The 16,900-nt window shown below is 48.8% G+C and overlaps 1 protein-coding gene across 1 annotated transcript in view; it reads left to right on the forward strand.

The window, feature by feature from the left end:
• Window positions 1–16,900, forward strand: part of TBC1D23 (TBC1 domain family member 23) — a 67,382-nt gene that overhangs the window by 47,903 nt on the left and 2,579 nt on the right. Inside the window, exons 11-13 of the mRNA XM_075335149.1 lie at window positions 11,509–11,597; window positions 13,918–14,053; window positions 14,148–14,342. Coding sequence (XP_075191264.1) covers window positions 11,509–11,597; window positions 13,918–14,053; window positions 14,148–14,342 — 420 coding nt within the window. The remainder of the gene's footprint in view (window positions 1–11,508; window positions 11,598–13,917; window positions 14,054–14,147; window positions 14,343–16,900) is intronic.

Below are 16,900 nucleotides of genomic sequence, written 5' to 3' on the forward strand. Positions count from 1 at the left end.
GACGTGGACTCAGCAGGAGTCCACCCTTCAGATCAATGTTCTGGAAATCGGGGCAGGGTATCTTACCCTACTAGCTTTCCAGCAGTGGCTAGAAAGAGAGCAGATCCGAATCCAGTCGGACAACTCCACAGCGGTGGCATACATCAACCACCAAGGAGGGACGCGCAGTCGGCAAGCCTTCCAGGAAGTCCGGCGAATCCGCATGTGGGTGGAGGACACAGCATCCACCATATCCGCAGTTCACATCCCGGGCGTAGAAAACTGGGAAGCAGGCTTCCTCAGTCGCCAGGGCATGGACGCGGGGGAATGGTCCCTTCACCCGGACGTGTTTCAGGAAATCTGTTGCCGCTGGGGGGGGGCCGGACGTCGACCTAATGGCGTCTCGGCACACCAACAAGGTCCCGGCATTTATGGCACGATCGCGCGATCACAGAGCTCTGGCGGCAGACGCCTTAGTGCAAGATTGGTCGCAGTTCCGGCTCACATATGTGTTTCCACTCTGGCACTCTTGCCCAGAGTACTGCGCAAAAATCAGATCCGATTGCAGCCGCGTCATACTCGTCGCACCAGACTGGCCGAGGAGATCGTGGTACCCGGATCTGTGGCATCTCACGGTCGGCCGACCGGGGTCACTACCAGACCGACCAGACTTACTGTCTCAAGGGCCGTTTTCTCCATCGGAATTCTGCGGCCCTGAACCTGACTGTGTGGCTTGTGTGTCCTGGATCCTAGCGTCTTCAGGATTATCCCAAGGGGTCGTTGCCACCATGAGACAGGCTAGGAAGCCCACGTCTGCTAAGATCTACCACAGAACGTGGAAGGTTTTCTTAATCTGGTGCTCTACTCAGGGAGTGTCTCCCTGGCCATTTGCATTGCCTATCTTTCTTTCCTTCCTACAATAGGAGTTAGAAAAGGGCTTGTCGCTAGACTCCCTCAAAGGGCAAGTCTCAGCACTATCCGTGTTTTTTCAGAAGCGTCTAGCACGTCTTTCTAAGGTGCGCACGTTCCCGCAGGGGGTTTGTCATATCGTACCCCCGTACAAGCGGCCGTTGGATCCATGGGATCTGAACAGGGTTCTAGTTGCTCTCCAGAAGCCGCCTTTCGAGCCTCTGAAGGAAGTTTCCTTTTCTCGCCTGTCACAGAAGGTGGCGTTTCTCGTTGCGATCACATCGCTTCGGCGAGTGTCTGAGCTGGCAGCTCTGTCATCCAAGGCTCCCTTCCTGGTGTTTCACCAGGACAAGGTAGTGCTGCGCATCATTCCGGAGTTTCTCCCTAAGGTAGTATCCTCGTTTCATCTTAATCAGGATATCTCCTTACCGTCCTTTTGCACTCATCCGGTTCACCGGTATGAGAATGATTTACGTTTGCTAGATCTGGTGAGAGCACTCAGAATCTACATTTCACGCACGGCGCCCGTACGCCGTTCCGATGCCCTTGTCGCTGGTACGCGCAAGAGGTTGCAGGCTTCTAAAGCCACCCTGGCTCGATGGATCAAAGAACCAATTCTGGAAGCCTACCGTTTTGCAGGGCTTCCGGTTCTTTCAGGGCTGAAAGCCCATTCAACCAGAGCCGTGAGTGCGTCCTGGGCGCTACGACACCAGGCTTCGGCTCAACAGGTGTGCCAGGCAGCTACCTGGTCGAGTCTGCACACTTTCACCAAACATTATCAGGTGCATACCTATGCTTCGGCGGATGCCAGCTTAGGTAGAAGAGTCCTGCAGGCGGCAGTGACATCCCCGTAGGGGAGGGCTGTTTTGCAGCTCTAACATGAGGTATCTCTTTACCCACCCAGGGACAGCTTTTGGACGTCCCAATCGTCTGGGTCTCCCAATAGAGCGCTGAAGAAGAAGGGAATTTTGTTACTTACCGTAAATTCCTTTTCTTCTAGCTCTTATTGGGAGACCCAGCACCCGCCCTGTTGTCCTTCGGGATTTCTTGGTTGTTTGCGGGTACACATGTTGTTCATGTTGAACGGTTTTTCAGTTCTCCGACGTTATTCGGAGTTAATTTGTTTAAACCAGTTATTGGCTTCCTCCTTCTTGCTTTGGCACTAAAACTGGAGAACCCGTGATACCACGGGGGGGTATAGCCAGAGGGGGAGGGGCCTTGCACTTTTTAGTGTAGTGCTTTGTGTGGCCTCCGGAGGGCAGTAGCTATACCCCAATCGTCTGGGTCTCCCAATAAGAGCTAGAAGAAAAGGAATTTACGGTAAGTAACAAAATTCCCTTCTTCCCCCAGGTAAAATAAAGAAGCCTATACTCACCACTTGTACTGGTGCTGTTCCAGCGCTGCTGCGGTTCGCGAGTTCCGCGTCTAATCAGGGCCGGCTTCTATCTCCACAAGTTTGGACCAAACAACAGGAAGTCAGCCACAGCACTAACTTCCTGTTGATTAACTCATATGGTCCAAAAGCAGGGAGAGCGAAGACGGTGCTGATTGGATTCGGGGCTCGCCTGACGACATGTGAGCCCTGGGAATGTGAACCACTAGAATGGTGCCAGTACGGGAGGAGAGTATAGGCTTTTTCATTTTACAAAGGGGAAACGTGGAATCAGAAGGGGTTCTCCTAGTAGTGGACAACCTCTTTAATATGGACACCAAAAGTCAGCCTTGGTACAATATGAATATTGTGGGAATTAAATATAGTAAGGTGGTCTCCTAGCACAAGGAAAACATGTCAACACCCACATATTCATAAATATAATGGATATTCTGATCTATGAAAACATTCAAACCAACTCACAAAAAGATCAGATAAAGATTCTTTCTTATACCACTTTTGTTAAGAGTAAAAATATACAAAGAAGAAAAGAGGGGGTGTAGTAACAGGGAGGATACACAAGATGGCATACCAGAGCAGCTGGGAGCAAAAAGTGTGCAACGTTATAAGGAAGCCACAATGAAAACCTTAAAGAGTAGAAGGGAAGCCAGCATGTATTACTGAATGATATTCAGGCGGAATCCCAAGACAAAGTGATACAAAAAGGCATCATATTGTGGCAACCAAGTATTAAAGGTAAACACGCATACTCACAGCTGGAATGGCGCCAAGTCCCATCCGACGCGCGTTTCAGCGATAGCCTTCGTCAGGGAGGGGGGCGTCCCCCTCCCTGACGAAGGCTATCGCTGAAACGCGCGTCGGATGGGACTTGGCGCCATTCCAGCTGTGAGTATGCGTGTTTACCTTTAATACTTGGTTGCCACAATATGATGCCTTTTTGTATCACTTTGTCTTGGGATTCCGCCTGAATATCATTCAGTAATACATGCTGGCTTCCCTTCTACTCTTTAAGGTTTTCATTGTGGCTTCCTTATAACGTTGCACACTTTTTTTGCTCCCAGCTGCTCTGGTATGCCATCTTGTGTATCCTCCCTGTTACTACACCCCCTCTTTTCTTCTTAGAATCTTTATTTAAGAGTAAAGAAGGGAATTTTGTTACTTACCGTAAATTCCTTTTCTTCTAGCTCCAATTGGGAGACCCAGACGATTGGGTGTATAGCTACTGCCTCCGGAGGCCACACAAAGTATTACACTAAAAAGTGTAAGGCCCCTCCCCTTCTGCATATACACCCCCCGTGGGATCACGGGCTCCTCAGTTTTAGTGCAAAAGCAAGAAGGAGGAAAGCCAATAACTGGTTAAACAAATTCAATCCGAAGGAACATCGGAGAACTGAAACCATTCAACATGAACAACATGTGTACCCGAAAAAAACAAAAATCCCGAAGGAAACAGGGCGGGTGCTGGGTCTCCCAATTGGAGCTAGAAGAAAAGGAATTTACGGTAAGTAACAAAATTCCCTTCTTCTTCGGCGCTCCATTGGGAGACCCAGACGATTGGGACGTCCAAAAGCAGTCCCTGGGTGGGTAAATTAATACCTCAAGTTAGGGCCGTAAAACAGCCCTTCCCTACATGGAGGCAACCGCCGCCTGCAGGACTCTTCTACCTAGGCTGGCATCCGCCTAAGGGTAGGTATGCACCTGATAATGCTTGGTGAAAGTGTGCAGACTCGACCAGGTAGCTGCCTGGCACACCTGCTGAGCCGTAGCCTGGTGCCGTAATGCCCAGGACGCACCCACGGCTCTGGTAGAATGGGCCTTCAGCCCTGATGGAACCGGAAGCCCAGCAGAACGGTAGGCTTCAAGAATTGGTTCCTTGATCCATCGAGCCAGGGTGGATTTGGAAGCCTGCGACCCTTTACGCTGACCAGAGTCAAGTACAAAGAGTGCATCCGAGCGGCGCAGGGGCGCCGTGCGGGAAATGTAGATTCTGAGTGCTCTCACCAGATCCAACAAATGCAAATCCATTTCATATCGATGAACTGGATGAGGACAAAAGGAAGGTAAGGAGATATCCTGATTGAGATGAAAGGGGGATACCACCTTAGGGAGAAACTCCGGAATCGGGCGCAGCACTACCTTGTCTTGGTGAAACACCAGGAAGGGAGCTTTGGCTGACCGCGCTGCTAGTTCGGACACTCTCCGAAGAGATGTGACCGCTACCAGAAAGGCCACTTTCTGTGAAAGTCGAGAAAGTGAAACATCCCTCAGAGGCTCGAAGGACGGCTTCTGGAGAGCAATTAGTACCCTGTTCAGATCCCATGGGTCTAACGGCCTCTTGTACGGAGGGACAATGTGACAAACCCCCTGCAGGAACGTGCGTACCTGAGGAAGTCGTGCTAGGCGCTTCTGAAAGAATACAGACAGCGCTGGGACTTGTCCTTTAAGGGAGCCGAGCGACAAACCTTTTTCCAAACCAGATTGCAGGAAGGAAAGAAAAGTAGGCAATGCAAATGGCCAGGGAGACACTCCCTGAGCAGAGCACTAAGATAAGAATATCTTCCACGTCCTGTGGTAGATCTTGGCAGACGTCGGCTTCCTAGCCCGTCTCATGGTGGCAATGACGTCTTGAGATAATCCTGAAGACGCTAGGATCCAGGACTCAATGGCCACACAGTCAGGTTCAGGGCCGTAGAATTCAGACAGAAAAACGGCCCTTGGGACAGTAAGTCTGGCCGGTCTGGTAGTGCCCACGGTTGGCCGACCGTGAGATGCCACAGATCCGGGTACCACTACCTCCTCGGCCAGTCTGGGGCGACGAGGATGGCGCGGCGGCAATCGGAGCTGATCTTGCGTAGCACTCTGGGCAACAGTGCCAGAGGGGTAAACACATAGGGTAGCTGGAACTGCGACCCATCCCGAACTAAGGCGCCTGCCGCCAGAGCTCTTTGATCGTGAGACCGCGCCATGAAAATCGGGACCTTGTTGTTGTGCCGAGACGCCATTAGGTCGACGTCCGGCATCCCCCAGCGGCTACAGATTTCCTGAAACACGTCCGGGTGCAGAGACCATTCCCCTGCGTCCATACCCTGGCAACTGAGGAAGTCTGCTTCCCAGTTTTCTACGCCCGGGATGTGAACTGCGGATATGGTGGATGCTCTGTCTTCCACCCACATCAGAATCCGCCGGACTGCCTGGGAGGCTTGCCGACTGCGTGTTCCGCCTTGGTGGTTGATGTATGCCACCGCTGTGGAGTTGTCCGACTGAATTCGGATCTGTTTGCCTTCCAGCCACTGCTGGAAGGCTTGCAGGGCAAGATACACTGCCCAGATTTCCAGAACATTGATCTGAAGGGTGGACTCTTGCTGAGTCCACGTACCCTGAGCCCTGTGGTGGAGAAAAACTGCTCCCCACCCTGACAGACTCGCGCCTGTCGTGACCACCGCCCAGGATGGGGGTAGGAAGGACTTTCCTTTTGACAATGAGGTGGGAAGAAGCCACCACTGAAGAGAGTCCTTGACCGTCTGAGAAAGGGAGACGTTCCTGTCTAGGGACGTCGACTTCCCATCCCATTGGCGGAGAATGTCCCATTGCAGTGGACGCAGATGAAACTGCGCGAAAGGGACTGCCTCCATTGCTGCTACCATCTTCGCTAAGAAGTGCATGAGGCGTCTTAAGGGGTGTGACTGGCCTTGAAGGAGAGACTGCACCCCCGTCTGTAGTGAACGCTGTTTGTCCAGCGGAAGCTTCACTATCGCTGAGAGAGTATGAAACTCCATGCCAAGATATGTCAGCGATTGGGTCGGGGTCAGAATTAACTTTGAAAAGTTGATGATCCACCCGAAACTCTGGAGAGTCTCCAGCGCAACGTTCAGGCCGTGTTGGCATGCCTCTTGAGAGGGTGCCTTGAGAAGTAGATCGTCCAAGTAAGGGATCACAGAGTGACCCTGAGAGTGCAGGACTGCTACCACTGCTGCCATGACCTTGGTGAAAACCCGTGGGGCTGTCGCCAGACCGAAGGGCAGGGCTACGAACTGAAGATGCTCGTCCTCTATAACGAATCGTAGCAAACGCTGGTGCTCTGGAGCAATCGGCACGTGGAGATAAGCATCCTGATGTCTATTGATGCTAGGAGATCTCCTTGAGACATTGAGGCAATGACGGAGCGGAGGGATTCCATCCGGAACCGCCTGGTTTTCATGTGTTGAGCAGTTATAGGTCCAGAACGGAACGGAAAGAGCCGTCCTTTTTTGGCACCACAACCAGATTGGAGTAAAAACCGTTACCTTGTTCCTGCAGAGGAACAGGGATTACCACTCCTTCTGCCTGCAGAAGAGCATCGGCTCGGTCGGGAGGTGGGGAAGTTCTGAAGAATCGAGCCGGAGGACGAGCACAGAACTCTATCCTGTACACGTGAGACAAAATGTCTCTCACCCACCGGTTTTTGACCTGTGGCAGCTAAATGTCGCCAAAGCGGGAGAGTCTGCCACCGACCGCGGATGCGGAGAGAGAGGGCTGAAAGTCATGAGGAAACCGCCTTGGTAGCGGTTCCTCCGGCTGCCTTCTTTGGGCGTGATTGAGCCCGCCAGGAATCTGAGCCCCTCTGAGCCTTTTGAGTCCTTATGGACGAGGAAAACTGGGACCTGCCCGAGCCTGGAAAGGACCGAAACCTCGACTGTCCTTTCCTCTGTTGGGTTTTGTTTGATCTGGGCTGGTGTAAGGAAGAATCCTTACCCTTGGACTGTTTAATGATTTCATCCAATCGCTCACCAAACAGTCTGACACCAGATAATGGCAAACTGGTTAAACACTTTTTGGAAGCAGAATCTGCCTTCCATTCCCTTAACCACAAGGCTCTGCGTAAAAACCACGGAGTTGGCGGACGCCACTGACGTACGGCTCGTAGAGTCCAGGACAGCATTAATAGCGTAAGTCGCAATGCAAACATATGCGAGGTTAAGGACGCCATCTGCGGCACAGATGTACGTGTGACGGTGTCCACCTGCGCCAGACCAGCTGAAATAGCTTGGAGCGCCCATACGGCTGCGAATGCCGGAGCAAACGACACGCCGATAGCTTCATAGACAGATTTCAACCAGAGGTCCATCTGTCTGTCAATGGCATCTTTAAGTGAAGTCCCATCTTCCACTGCAACTATGGATCTAGCCGCAAGCCTGGAGATTGGGGGATCCACCTTTGGACACTGGGTCCAGCGCTTGACCACGTCAGGGGGAAAGGGATAACGTGTATCCTAGAGACGTGTGGAGAAACGCTTGTCTGGATAAGCGTGGTGTTTCTGGACTGCTTCTCTGAAGTCAGAGTGGCCCAAAGTACTGAATTTACGCTTGGGATACCTGAAATGGAATTTCTCCTGCTGCGAAGCTGACTCCTCCACTGGAGGGGCTGAGGGAGAAATATCCACCAGTCTATTGATGGACGCTATGAGATCGTTCACCATGGCGTCACTATTAGGAGCATCCAGATTGAAAGCGGTCTCAGGATCAGAATCCTGATCAGCTACCTCTGCCTCATCATACAGAGAATCCTCTCGCTGAGACCCTGACCAGTGTGTGAAGTCGAGGGTCTCTCCCAGCGAGCTCGCTTAGGCTGACTGGGACTGTCGTCCGTGCAGAGCCTTCAGCCTGGGATGTATGGGACCCCCTTGGAGCACGTATTAGTTCCAACTGAGGGAGACCGGGGGGCATTGTTCAACAGTGCCCATTGTCTGAGTCACCGGCCTTGGTCATAGTCCCAGACATTTTATCCGCAAAAAACTGCAAACTCTGTCCTCTGGACAGTTTCACAGGTGGCTCTCTCTGGGCCACCACTAGCAGAGACTCTACCCAATGGGGGTTAGTGGAACCTGCCGGTAAAACAGCCTCACTTGCGGTACAGACAGCATAGAAAGCCTGTGCCCTGGCACCCTTGCTTTTCTGCGGACGACATGCTGTTGTCTCCTCAGAGCAATCCAGGGGTATATAGCCAAGAAGCGACCGTACAGTGCAAATATAGGTACAAGCATAAAGTACACAAAACACTGTGGCACTCGTGGGGTCAGCACCAAGGTGCTGCTTACCGCCCGCTTAAGCGGGTGTGTGGTCGCCAGAATCCCTTGACCGGGTCTCCCAGAGCCTGTGTCCGTTCTCCAGCTTAGACTGCATGCAGGAATGGCTGCCGGCGTCCTGTGAAGAGGGGCGGGCCGTGGGCGTGCCCCAGACAAAGAGCGGGAAACTGGCGTCCCACTGTGCCCAGTGAGGGGGCTGGAGTATGTAAATAAGACTCCAGCCCTCGGTGCTGACCATTGTACAGCGTCCCGCCCCTTCCCTGACTGGCAGGCCCGGGGGCGGGAAGGAAACGAAACTAGGCCGCAAAAGCCGGGGACTCTATTTATAAGCGCTGCCGTCGTAAAAGCACGGTCAGCGCGGAAGTCCCCGGCGCACCACAAGTCTCATCCGCGCCGCAGCTTTTAGCAGCGGCCGGCGCGGCAGTTTCCCACACATTAACTCACTCAGCTAAGCTGCAGTGAGTATAGCCGCAGCGCTGTTGTCCCCGGCGCACTAACACACCCAGCATGCTGGTGTGTGTGTGCGTGGTCTGTACGGGGACACAGAGTACCTTAACGTTGCAGGGCCTTGTCCCTGACGATACTCAGCTCCATTCCAGCAGGATCTCCGGGTCTGTGGATGGAGCCCGGCCTCAGAGCCTGGAGGCCGGTAAGATCCCACTTCACCCAGAGCCCTCAGGGGGATGGGGAAGGAAAGCAGCATGTGGGCTCCAGCCTCCGTACCCGCAATGGGTACCTCAACCTTAACAAACACCGCCGACAAAAGTGGGGTGAGAAGGGAGCATGCTGGGGGCCCTAGTATGGGCCCTCTTTTCTTCCATCCGACATAGTCAGCAGCTGCTGCTGACTAAACAGTGGAGCTATGCGTGGATGTCTGACCTCCTTCGCACAAAGCATAAAACTGAGGAGCCTGTGATCCCACGGGGGGTGTATATGCAGAAGGGGAGGGGCCTTACACTTTTTAGTCTAATACTTTGTGTGGCCTCCGGAGGCAGTAGCTATACACCCAATCGTCTGGGTCTCCCAATGGAGCGCCGAAGAAAATATACATTCTTATACCGCTCTTTAATATGGAGTTGGACCCTTTGCAACTATAACAGCTTCTGCTCTTCTGGGAAGGATTTCTACAAGATTTTGGAGGGGACACTGGGAATTTTTGATCCTTTATCCAGAAGAGCATTTACGAGACAGACAATGATGTTGAGGGCCAGGCTCAGTCTTTGTTCTAGTTCATTCAGGCCTTGGATGGGGTTGAGGTCCGGGCCATGGGCTGCCAGTCATTTTCTTTCCCACCAAACGTCCCCCCCCAACTATGAATTTATGGGCTTTACTTTGGGCAATGGAGCATTTCCATGCCAGAACAGAACACTCGATTCCCCAAACTGTTCCCACAAATTTGGAAGCTACAATTGTTCAAAATGTCTTCCTTTGGTATAGCATTAAGATGGAGCTAAGGGGCCAAGGCCAACCCCTGAATAACAGCCACATGGCATTAGCCTTCCTCCACCAAACATTAATTGACCCAATATAGTCAGACAGATAACATTCTCCTGACGTTCCCCGAACCCAGACTCCTCCATCAGATATGAGATAGACGCATGATCTGTCACCCCACGGTGCACGTTCCACCTGCTCTAGAGCCCAGTGGCGGCTCCTTTACACCACTCCATCCGATGCTTGGCATTGTGCTTGGAGGTGTACGGCTGCATGCAGCTGCTTCACTATGGGCACCCATGCCAGGGAGCTCTGTGTGCACTTTTTGTACTGATATTTGCACAGTCCAAAGCTCTGGCATGGATACATGAATAAGTCAGCACAACCTAGATGATTTTTTTTTTTATTTTTTGTTAACCACTGCTCCTCAGCACTTGGTGACCCCGCTCTGTAATGTTAAGGGCTTTGTGGCTGAGCTGTTGCGGTTCCTTCCACTTTTTTCCAATAATGTCAATTGTAGATAATGAGGGAATATTTAGGAGGGAAGATATTTCATTTGGGTCAATGGAGGGAATGAGGGGGGGGGGGGGGGGGGGGGAAGGGAGATGGAATCCAGCACCAGAAATTTTTTTTATACAAAAATCAAAAATTTATTGAAACATATTAAAATTGTGAAAACCGCAAAAGGGCAGGAAAGGGCATTATTGCATCCTTACGCGTTTCGGACAGGGAATTAAAAACATGTCCTTATTTATAGGTAAAGAATGAGCTTATTCTTTACCTATGAATAAGGACATGTTTTTAATTCCCTGTCCGAAACGCGTAAGGATACAATAATGCCCTTTCCTGCCCTTTTGCGGTTTTCACAATTTTAATGTTTCAATAAATTTTTATTTATTTTTTTTTAACCTTTTTATTAGATTTTAATAACAAAACATACATTTTTGATTTTTATATTAATATTTTTCTGGTGCTGGATTCCATCTCCCTTACCCCCGTCCTTCCCTCCATTAACCCTTCGTTGATTCCAGACCTGGCTGTTCTGGAGGATCTGTGCACCTCTCATTCATCCGGGGACTTTATATCCTGGTAAGCTGAAAACGTCTTGTTTTGTTCTCCATTTACCAAGATATTTCATGATCTGAGTTATTTTACTGGTGCCTCCTATTACAGGACTGCACTGGTATCCGTGAGATCTTTAGAATGATTCATTCTTTCATGAATGTCAGTAAAGGCAGACGGCATGGCGAGGGGCCAGATATTATACACCGGGGGTAATGGGATTGAATGAAAAACGGTGGTTGTGATACATTTGTCCATAAAGTGTAACTCTGCTCTTTTTTTGGATAGTCACTAATTGTCCACAAGTGATCGAATCAATATGAAACTTCACCCTGCAGGATCCTATACTTTTTTTATAATTATTTTTATTGGATTTTGACATAATATACCATGCATACAAGACACAGCTTGGCAGGATGGTAGAGGTGACCATCACTTACTTACAATATGAAATGTTTTGCTTTTGCTTGTCACATTCAGGCATGCAACTGCGCTTGCATGGACTCTTCTTAGTGAAGTTTCCTGGCGTTTAATGCTTTATATGACGCTGCCTAACAGAACTCTTCTACTCGGAGCCTCGCTCATCTCACAGAACTTGTATCTCCTCCACGAGGATTTTTTTTATATTTTAGTTTTAATCAAATCCACTTTTTTTGTATGAACCCTGCAGTCACGTGAGCAGCAGCGACCGAGTGGGGAAGCCGTACCGGGGTGTGAAGCCAGTGTTCAGTATTGGGGATGAAGAAGAATACGACACGGGTATCAAATATTTTACAATGACCGCTTTTTTCTGTGATGTACATTTGTGTTTGTCGTGTATAGCTTTTCTTTAAAAGGCATCCACTTAAAATATCATGTAACGTCTCGTTAAAAAGTGTAATAGCTGAAAAAGAAACTATACAATGGAACCTCGGTTTACGAGTAACTTGGTGTGCGAGTATTTCTCTACATGAGCAAAGCTTGCTGTAAATTTGTAACTCGGTTTACAAGAAAGCTTTGCTGTACGAGCAAATACTCACCGCACACTCTTCCGGTTCCGTACTTTTACCGCACTCTGACCTGCTCTTGCAGTCCGCACGAACACACACACATTATGCTCACCTTACCTTCCATTCCATCGCCGGCCTCCTGGTTTTCGTAGTTCGCCGGTACAGGATGTGTATTGGGTAACCATCGCGACGATGGAGGAACTTCCGCTATTCAAACGCAGCACACTGACCAATCAGAGGCAAGCGGCTCCTGCCTTTGACGTCAGCGCTCTGGCAGCGGAAGCTTTGGCATCGGTCGCGATGGTTACCTGATACACATCCTGTACTGGCGGACTACAAGAACCGGGAGGCTGGTGATGGAATGGAAGGTAAGGTGAGCATAATATGTGTGTTTGTGCTTGTGTGGAATGGCACAATGGGGGACCAGGATGGGGCATTGCACAAGTTGTGAAACGAATTGTCTGCATTGCAATGATTTCCTATGGGAAATCTTGCTTTGCTAGACGAGTAACTTGGTTTACAAGCACACTCCCAGAACGGATTGTTCTCGTAAACCAAGGTTCCACTGTACTCTGCTTTTCTTTTGTCTGCTCATTCAGCATTGATGCTTTTAGGAATGAATGGAGGCACAAGCTCCTGTAACCCATCCTGCTGTCCAGACCTTAAATCACAGGACTGCAATTGGGGTATGCACATACAGCGTCTATTTCAGGCCGATGCCACCTGAAATAGCACCAGAAAAAGCAGTCCTGCTGCAGAAACGTCTGATAGGATGCTGAAGGAAGCTGTCATTTCTGCTTGCATCTTGAAAAACTGTGTGCACCCATACCTTTAAGTGGATTTCTTTTTAAAGGGACTAGCTCACTAGGTTTTCGCCACTCAGTCTGAGAGTAGCATGATGTAGGGGAAGAGATTGTGATTCCAGCGATGTCACTTCCTGAGCTTGCTGCAGTTTTGATTAAATTACTGTTTTATCTGCTGCAGTTCTCTGAACACCACCACCCACAGCCTTTTGTGTATACTGTGCATAGACAGAAAGCTGCCAATCAGTGGTGGTATATCTAAAAATAAGAAGCGCTAATAGTGTAACACCAAAAGGACAATGTGGTGTATATATAGAGAATATACACTCACCTAGTATAGTTGTGAAAGTCACAACTACTAATACGCATGAGATCCTGGCGTCTGCTGCAGCCCCACGTGGAAGAACATTCAAGAGATATATATAGAAGGGGTTAAAGCCGCGCATCAGCCAAATATGAAACTGTAGAAGCGTTGATGAAGGATATTTTTATTTCATCGGTCTACGCGTTTCAAGGTCAAAGACCTCTTCCTTAGGACCAGTACATCAACAAATGATGTACTGGTCCTGAGGAAGAGGTCTTTGACCTTGAAACGCGTAGACCGATGAAATAAAAATATTATCCTTCATCAACGCTTCTACAGTTTCATATTTGGCTGATGCGCGGCTTTAACCCCTTCTATATATCTCTTGAATAATCAGTGGTATTAACAGAGCTCATGAATATGGGAAAAACTACCTGCCAGAAGGATTACTAGTCATCTAATGATCTCCTGCTGAAAAAAAACAAAACTCCTGATTTTATCAAACCGACAGCACATAGCCTACCATGAGACATATAGCTGGAATCATGGTCTCTATTAGAGTTGAACGGATCGGTCATAATCCGGGTCCGGCGGATCCGGATCGGGTTGCCGCGGAAGTGCGGATCCGATCCAGAATCCGCGGCCATATAAATCAATGGGGAGGGAGAACGAGCACACGAACGAGAACGAGCACACGAACGAGAACGAGCACACGAACTAGAACGAGCACACGAACGAGAACGAACACACAGATCGTGTGGATCCGGATCCGCTCAACACTAGTCTCTATATTATGTTGGTCTAAGATTAGAAGGCAAAAACCTGGCAACAGATTCCCTTTAAATAATGATACCATGTCTACGATACTACTGTGAGATGCCAGTAACTGGAATGGGTGAACATTGCCATCACAGGTTACTTTTATTTACATTTTTTTTTTAATAATTTGAGGCTTTATATTAATTGCCATACCTTCTCTTCAGATGAGATTGACAGCTCCTCCATGTCTGATGACGACCGCAAGGAAATAGTTAACATTCAGACCTGGATAAACAAGCCTGACATCAAACATCATTTCCCCTGTCAGGAAGTGAAAGAAAGCGGCCATATGTTCCTCAGGTCTGTCACTAAGCCCTGTAGGCTTTGTAATGTGCGCACAATGAGGTAATCCCCTGTACGGTAGCGTGATGACTTTTTGTGTTTCTTTTTATAGCCACCTTTTGATAACTGCCACCCATATGTATTGTTTGCGGGAGATCCAGTCTAGAAAGGGATTTGCTTACATCCAGTCACGCCAGGCGCTCAGCTCCGTCGTCAAGATCACGTCAAAAAAGAAGCATCCGGAGCTGATCACGTTCAAGTATGGAAATAGCAGTGCCTCGGGCGTGGAAATATTAGCAGTGGAGAGGTAAGTGGTGAACCACGTCCTAACGCCCATATGTTATCTTTTCCTCCTTAGCCGCTAAACTCCTTTTGATTAAGGATGGACATTAACCTTTAACCCGAGCTGCTGATGTCATTGGGCAATTGCTTAAAAGGCAACTCCCAAATAGGTGGATCTTAAAGGGAACCTGTCTGGTTCAATATGCACCTAGAACCACGAGCAGCTCTGGGTGAATATTGCTAATAGACAGGAGATCCAGCACCAAAAATGTATATATAAGGCCTTGTGCACACGTTGCGTTTTTACACGCTTTTTTTTTTTTTTTTTTTTTTTGCGGTTTTGCTGCAGAAATTTTTTGAGAAAATGGTTGTAAGCTTTCTGTAGACATTCCCCAGCAAAACCTATGGGAAAAAAAAAATAGGTGTAAGCACACTGCGGTTTTTTTTCTCAAGAAAATTCTTTCTACAGAGTTTCTTGAGAAAAAGAATGTTTGTCACTTCTTTTCTGCAGGTACCTGCGTTTTTGCCATAGATAATGGTAAAAAAACGCAGGGACCAACCTGCGAAGAAAACGCACAAACGCAGTAAAAACGCATGCAGTTTTTGGTGCGCCATTGGTGCGGGTTTTGACGCAAGTGCGCTAATCTTTCAGACTCAAAAAATTTCTTGAGAAATCATTTTTCTAGTGTGAACAGAGCCTAAAATTAAACTTTTATTCCATTATTGTTAAAAGGAAATCAAAAGAGGCACTACATATTAAAAAAACTGCAGGCATAGAAACATCTGACGCATTTCAGACAAACAATTTAAAAAAACGTCCTCCCTCATCATAAGTGAGCACATATTGGCAGTCTGTACACTTATGTATCTTGAGGGATAGTGCCAAAATGGAACCCTATGACGAACCTTCCTGGGTGGAGAAAAGGAATTAGCATATGCATACTAGAAGAAAAAAGGGGTTAATTAGTGCTGGGTGTGACTGCTAAGGAGAAAAAACGACAAAAAAAAGCAAAAAAATGAGGATCATTAAAGACATGGAAATATGTTTGTATCTGAACCAGAGAAGAATATTATACATACATAGACATAGATCTACAAAATCATATGCCAAACCTGTCAGGTGTAATACGCACCCAGAACCACGAGCAGTTCTGGGTGTATATTGCTAATCCCTGCCTGTCCCTGTATACACTAGCATAGATAAAGAGATCTTCAGAAAAAGTATTTCTAAAGATCTTTTACCGGCTCAGTGCACATGACCCCGGAGGGTCGGTCATGCGCACTACTTCAGTTTGAAACCAGGACGCGTACACGCGGCTTCATAGTGCGCATGACCCAAACTCCGGAGTCATACGTACTGAGCCGAAATCCAGCGTCACACGCGATGGCGGCAGAGAGGCGAGTGAGATTATCCTCTGACGCTGCACGTTGATTAGCATGATTGCATGCCCACAAGGGCCCACAGAGACGTACTAACATGCTAATGGAGCCGACTAGCAAGGGTCACCAACGCCCAGGGGACTAGTCCCCTCACTCATTAGCATATGGTACAAGCGTTTTAGAAATACTTTTTCTAAAAAATCTCTATCTATTCTACTAGATACAGGGAAGGTTAGACAGGGATTAGCAATATACACCCAGAACTGCTCGTGGTTCTAGGTGCATATTACACCTGACAGGTTCCCTTTTAATTGTCCTGTGGCATTTCAGTTCCCTGTCATTGCATTAAAAGGACTGTCATGACTGTATAGATTTGCTGAAAATAACAAAAATGGCCAAATTAACATGTGGTCACCCACATGGATCCAGCACAAGCCACTCCGGCAGCATAGAAAGGCTCGATGTCTGCTCCTTCTGTGATTGGCTGCAGCATTCATGTGACTAGAACGGCGTGTCATTGCAGATGGTGCTATGGCACTGAATACGGGTGGTCATTGGATCTAATTCAGATTTAGGACAAATAAAACTTTGATATCTTAAGCTGGCCATAGATGGCTGTCGGCTGACTCTCCTATAGCCAGGAGTGCTCGTTCAGCCGAGCGTTCCTGTGATATCTATTAGAAAGCCGCCGACTGACACATCGGCCGGTGACTTATTTCCAGGAGGACAATGCCATCGGCAGTTTGAAATCGGACATACATGAAAGACTTCTTCCCCATCCATAAGTCAGCCGATGCCCCATACACATTAGACACGGAGCTGGTTTGGCCAACATTAGTTTAATATGTAAGGCCTTTAGTGACTCCTCGAATGCCCAGTCACCACCATTCAGACAACTCTTCCCACTCCCCGCCAATCTTGGGACTCTTCCCACTCCCCGCCAATCTCGGGACTTTTTCCAATCCCCCCGCTAATCTCGGGACTTTTTCCAATCCCCCCCGTCAATCTTGGGGACTCTTCCCAATCCCCCCCTCAAACTCGGGACTATTTTCAATCCCCCCTCCCCCTCAATCTCGGGACTATTTTCAATCCCCCCCCCCCCCCCCCCAATCACAACATGCATCCTTGCCGTCTCCCAGAGATTATGCTTTCTCATCTGGGAGGACAGTATAGGCCTCTCCCCAGATGAGCGCCCTGCGGCCA

The sequence above is a fragment of the Anomaloglossus baeobatrachus genome, chromosome 2, assembly GCF_048569485.1.
Source record: "Anomaloglossus baeobatrachus isolate aAnoBae1 chromosome 2, aAnoBae1.hap1, whole genome shotgun sequence".
Taxonomy (NCBI): Eukaryota; Metazoa; Chordata; class Amphibia; order Anura; family Aromobatidae; genus Anomaloglossus; species Anomaloglossus baeobatrachus.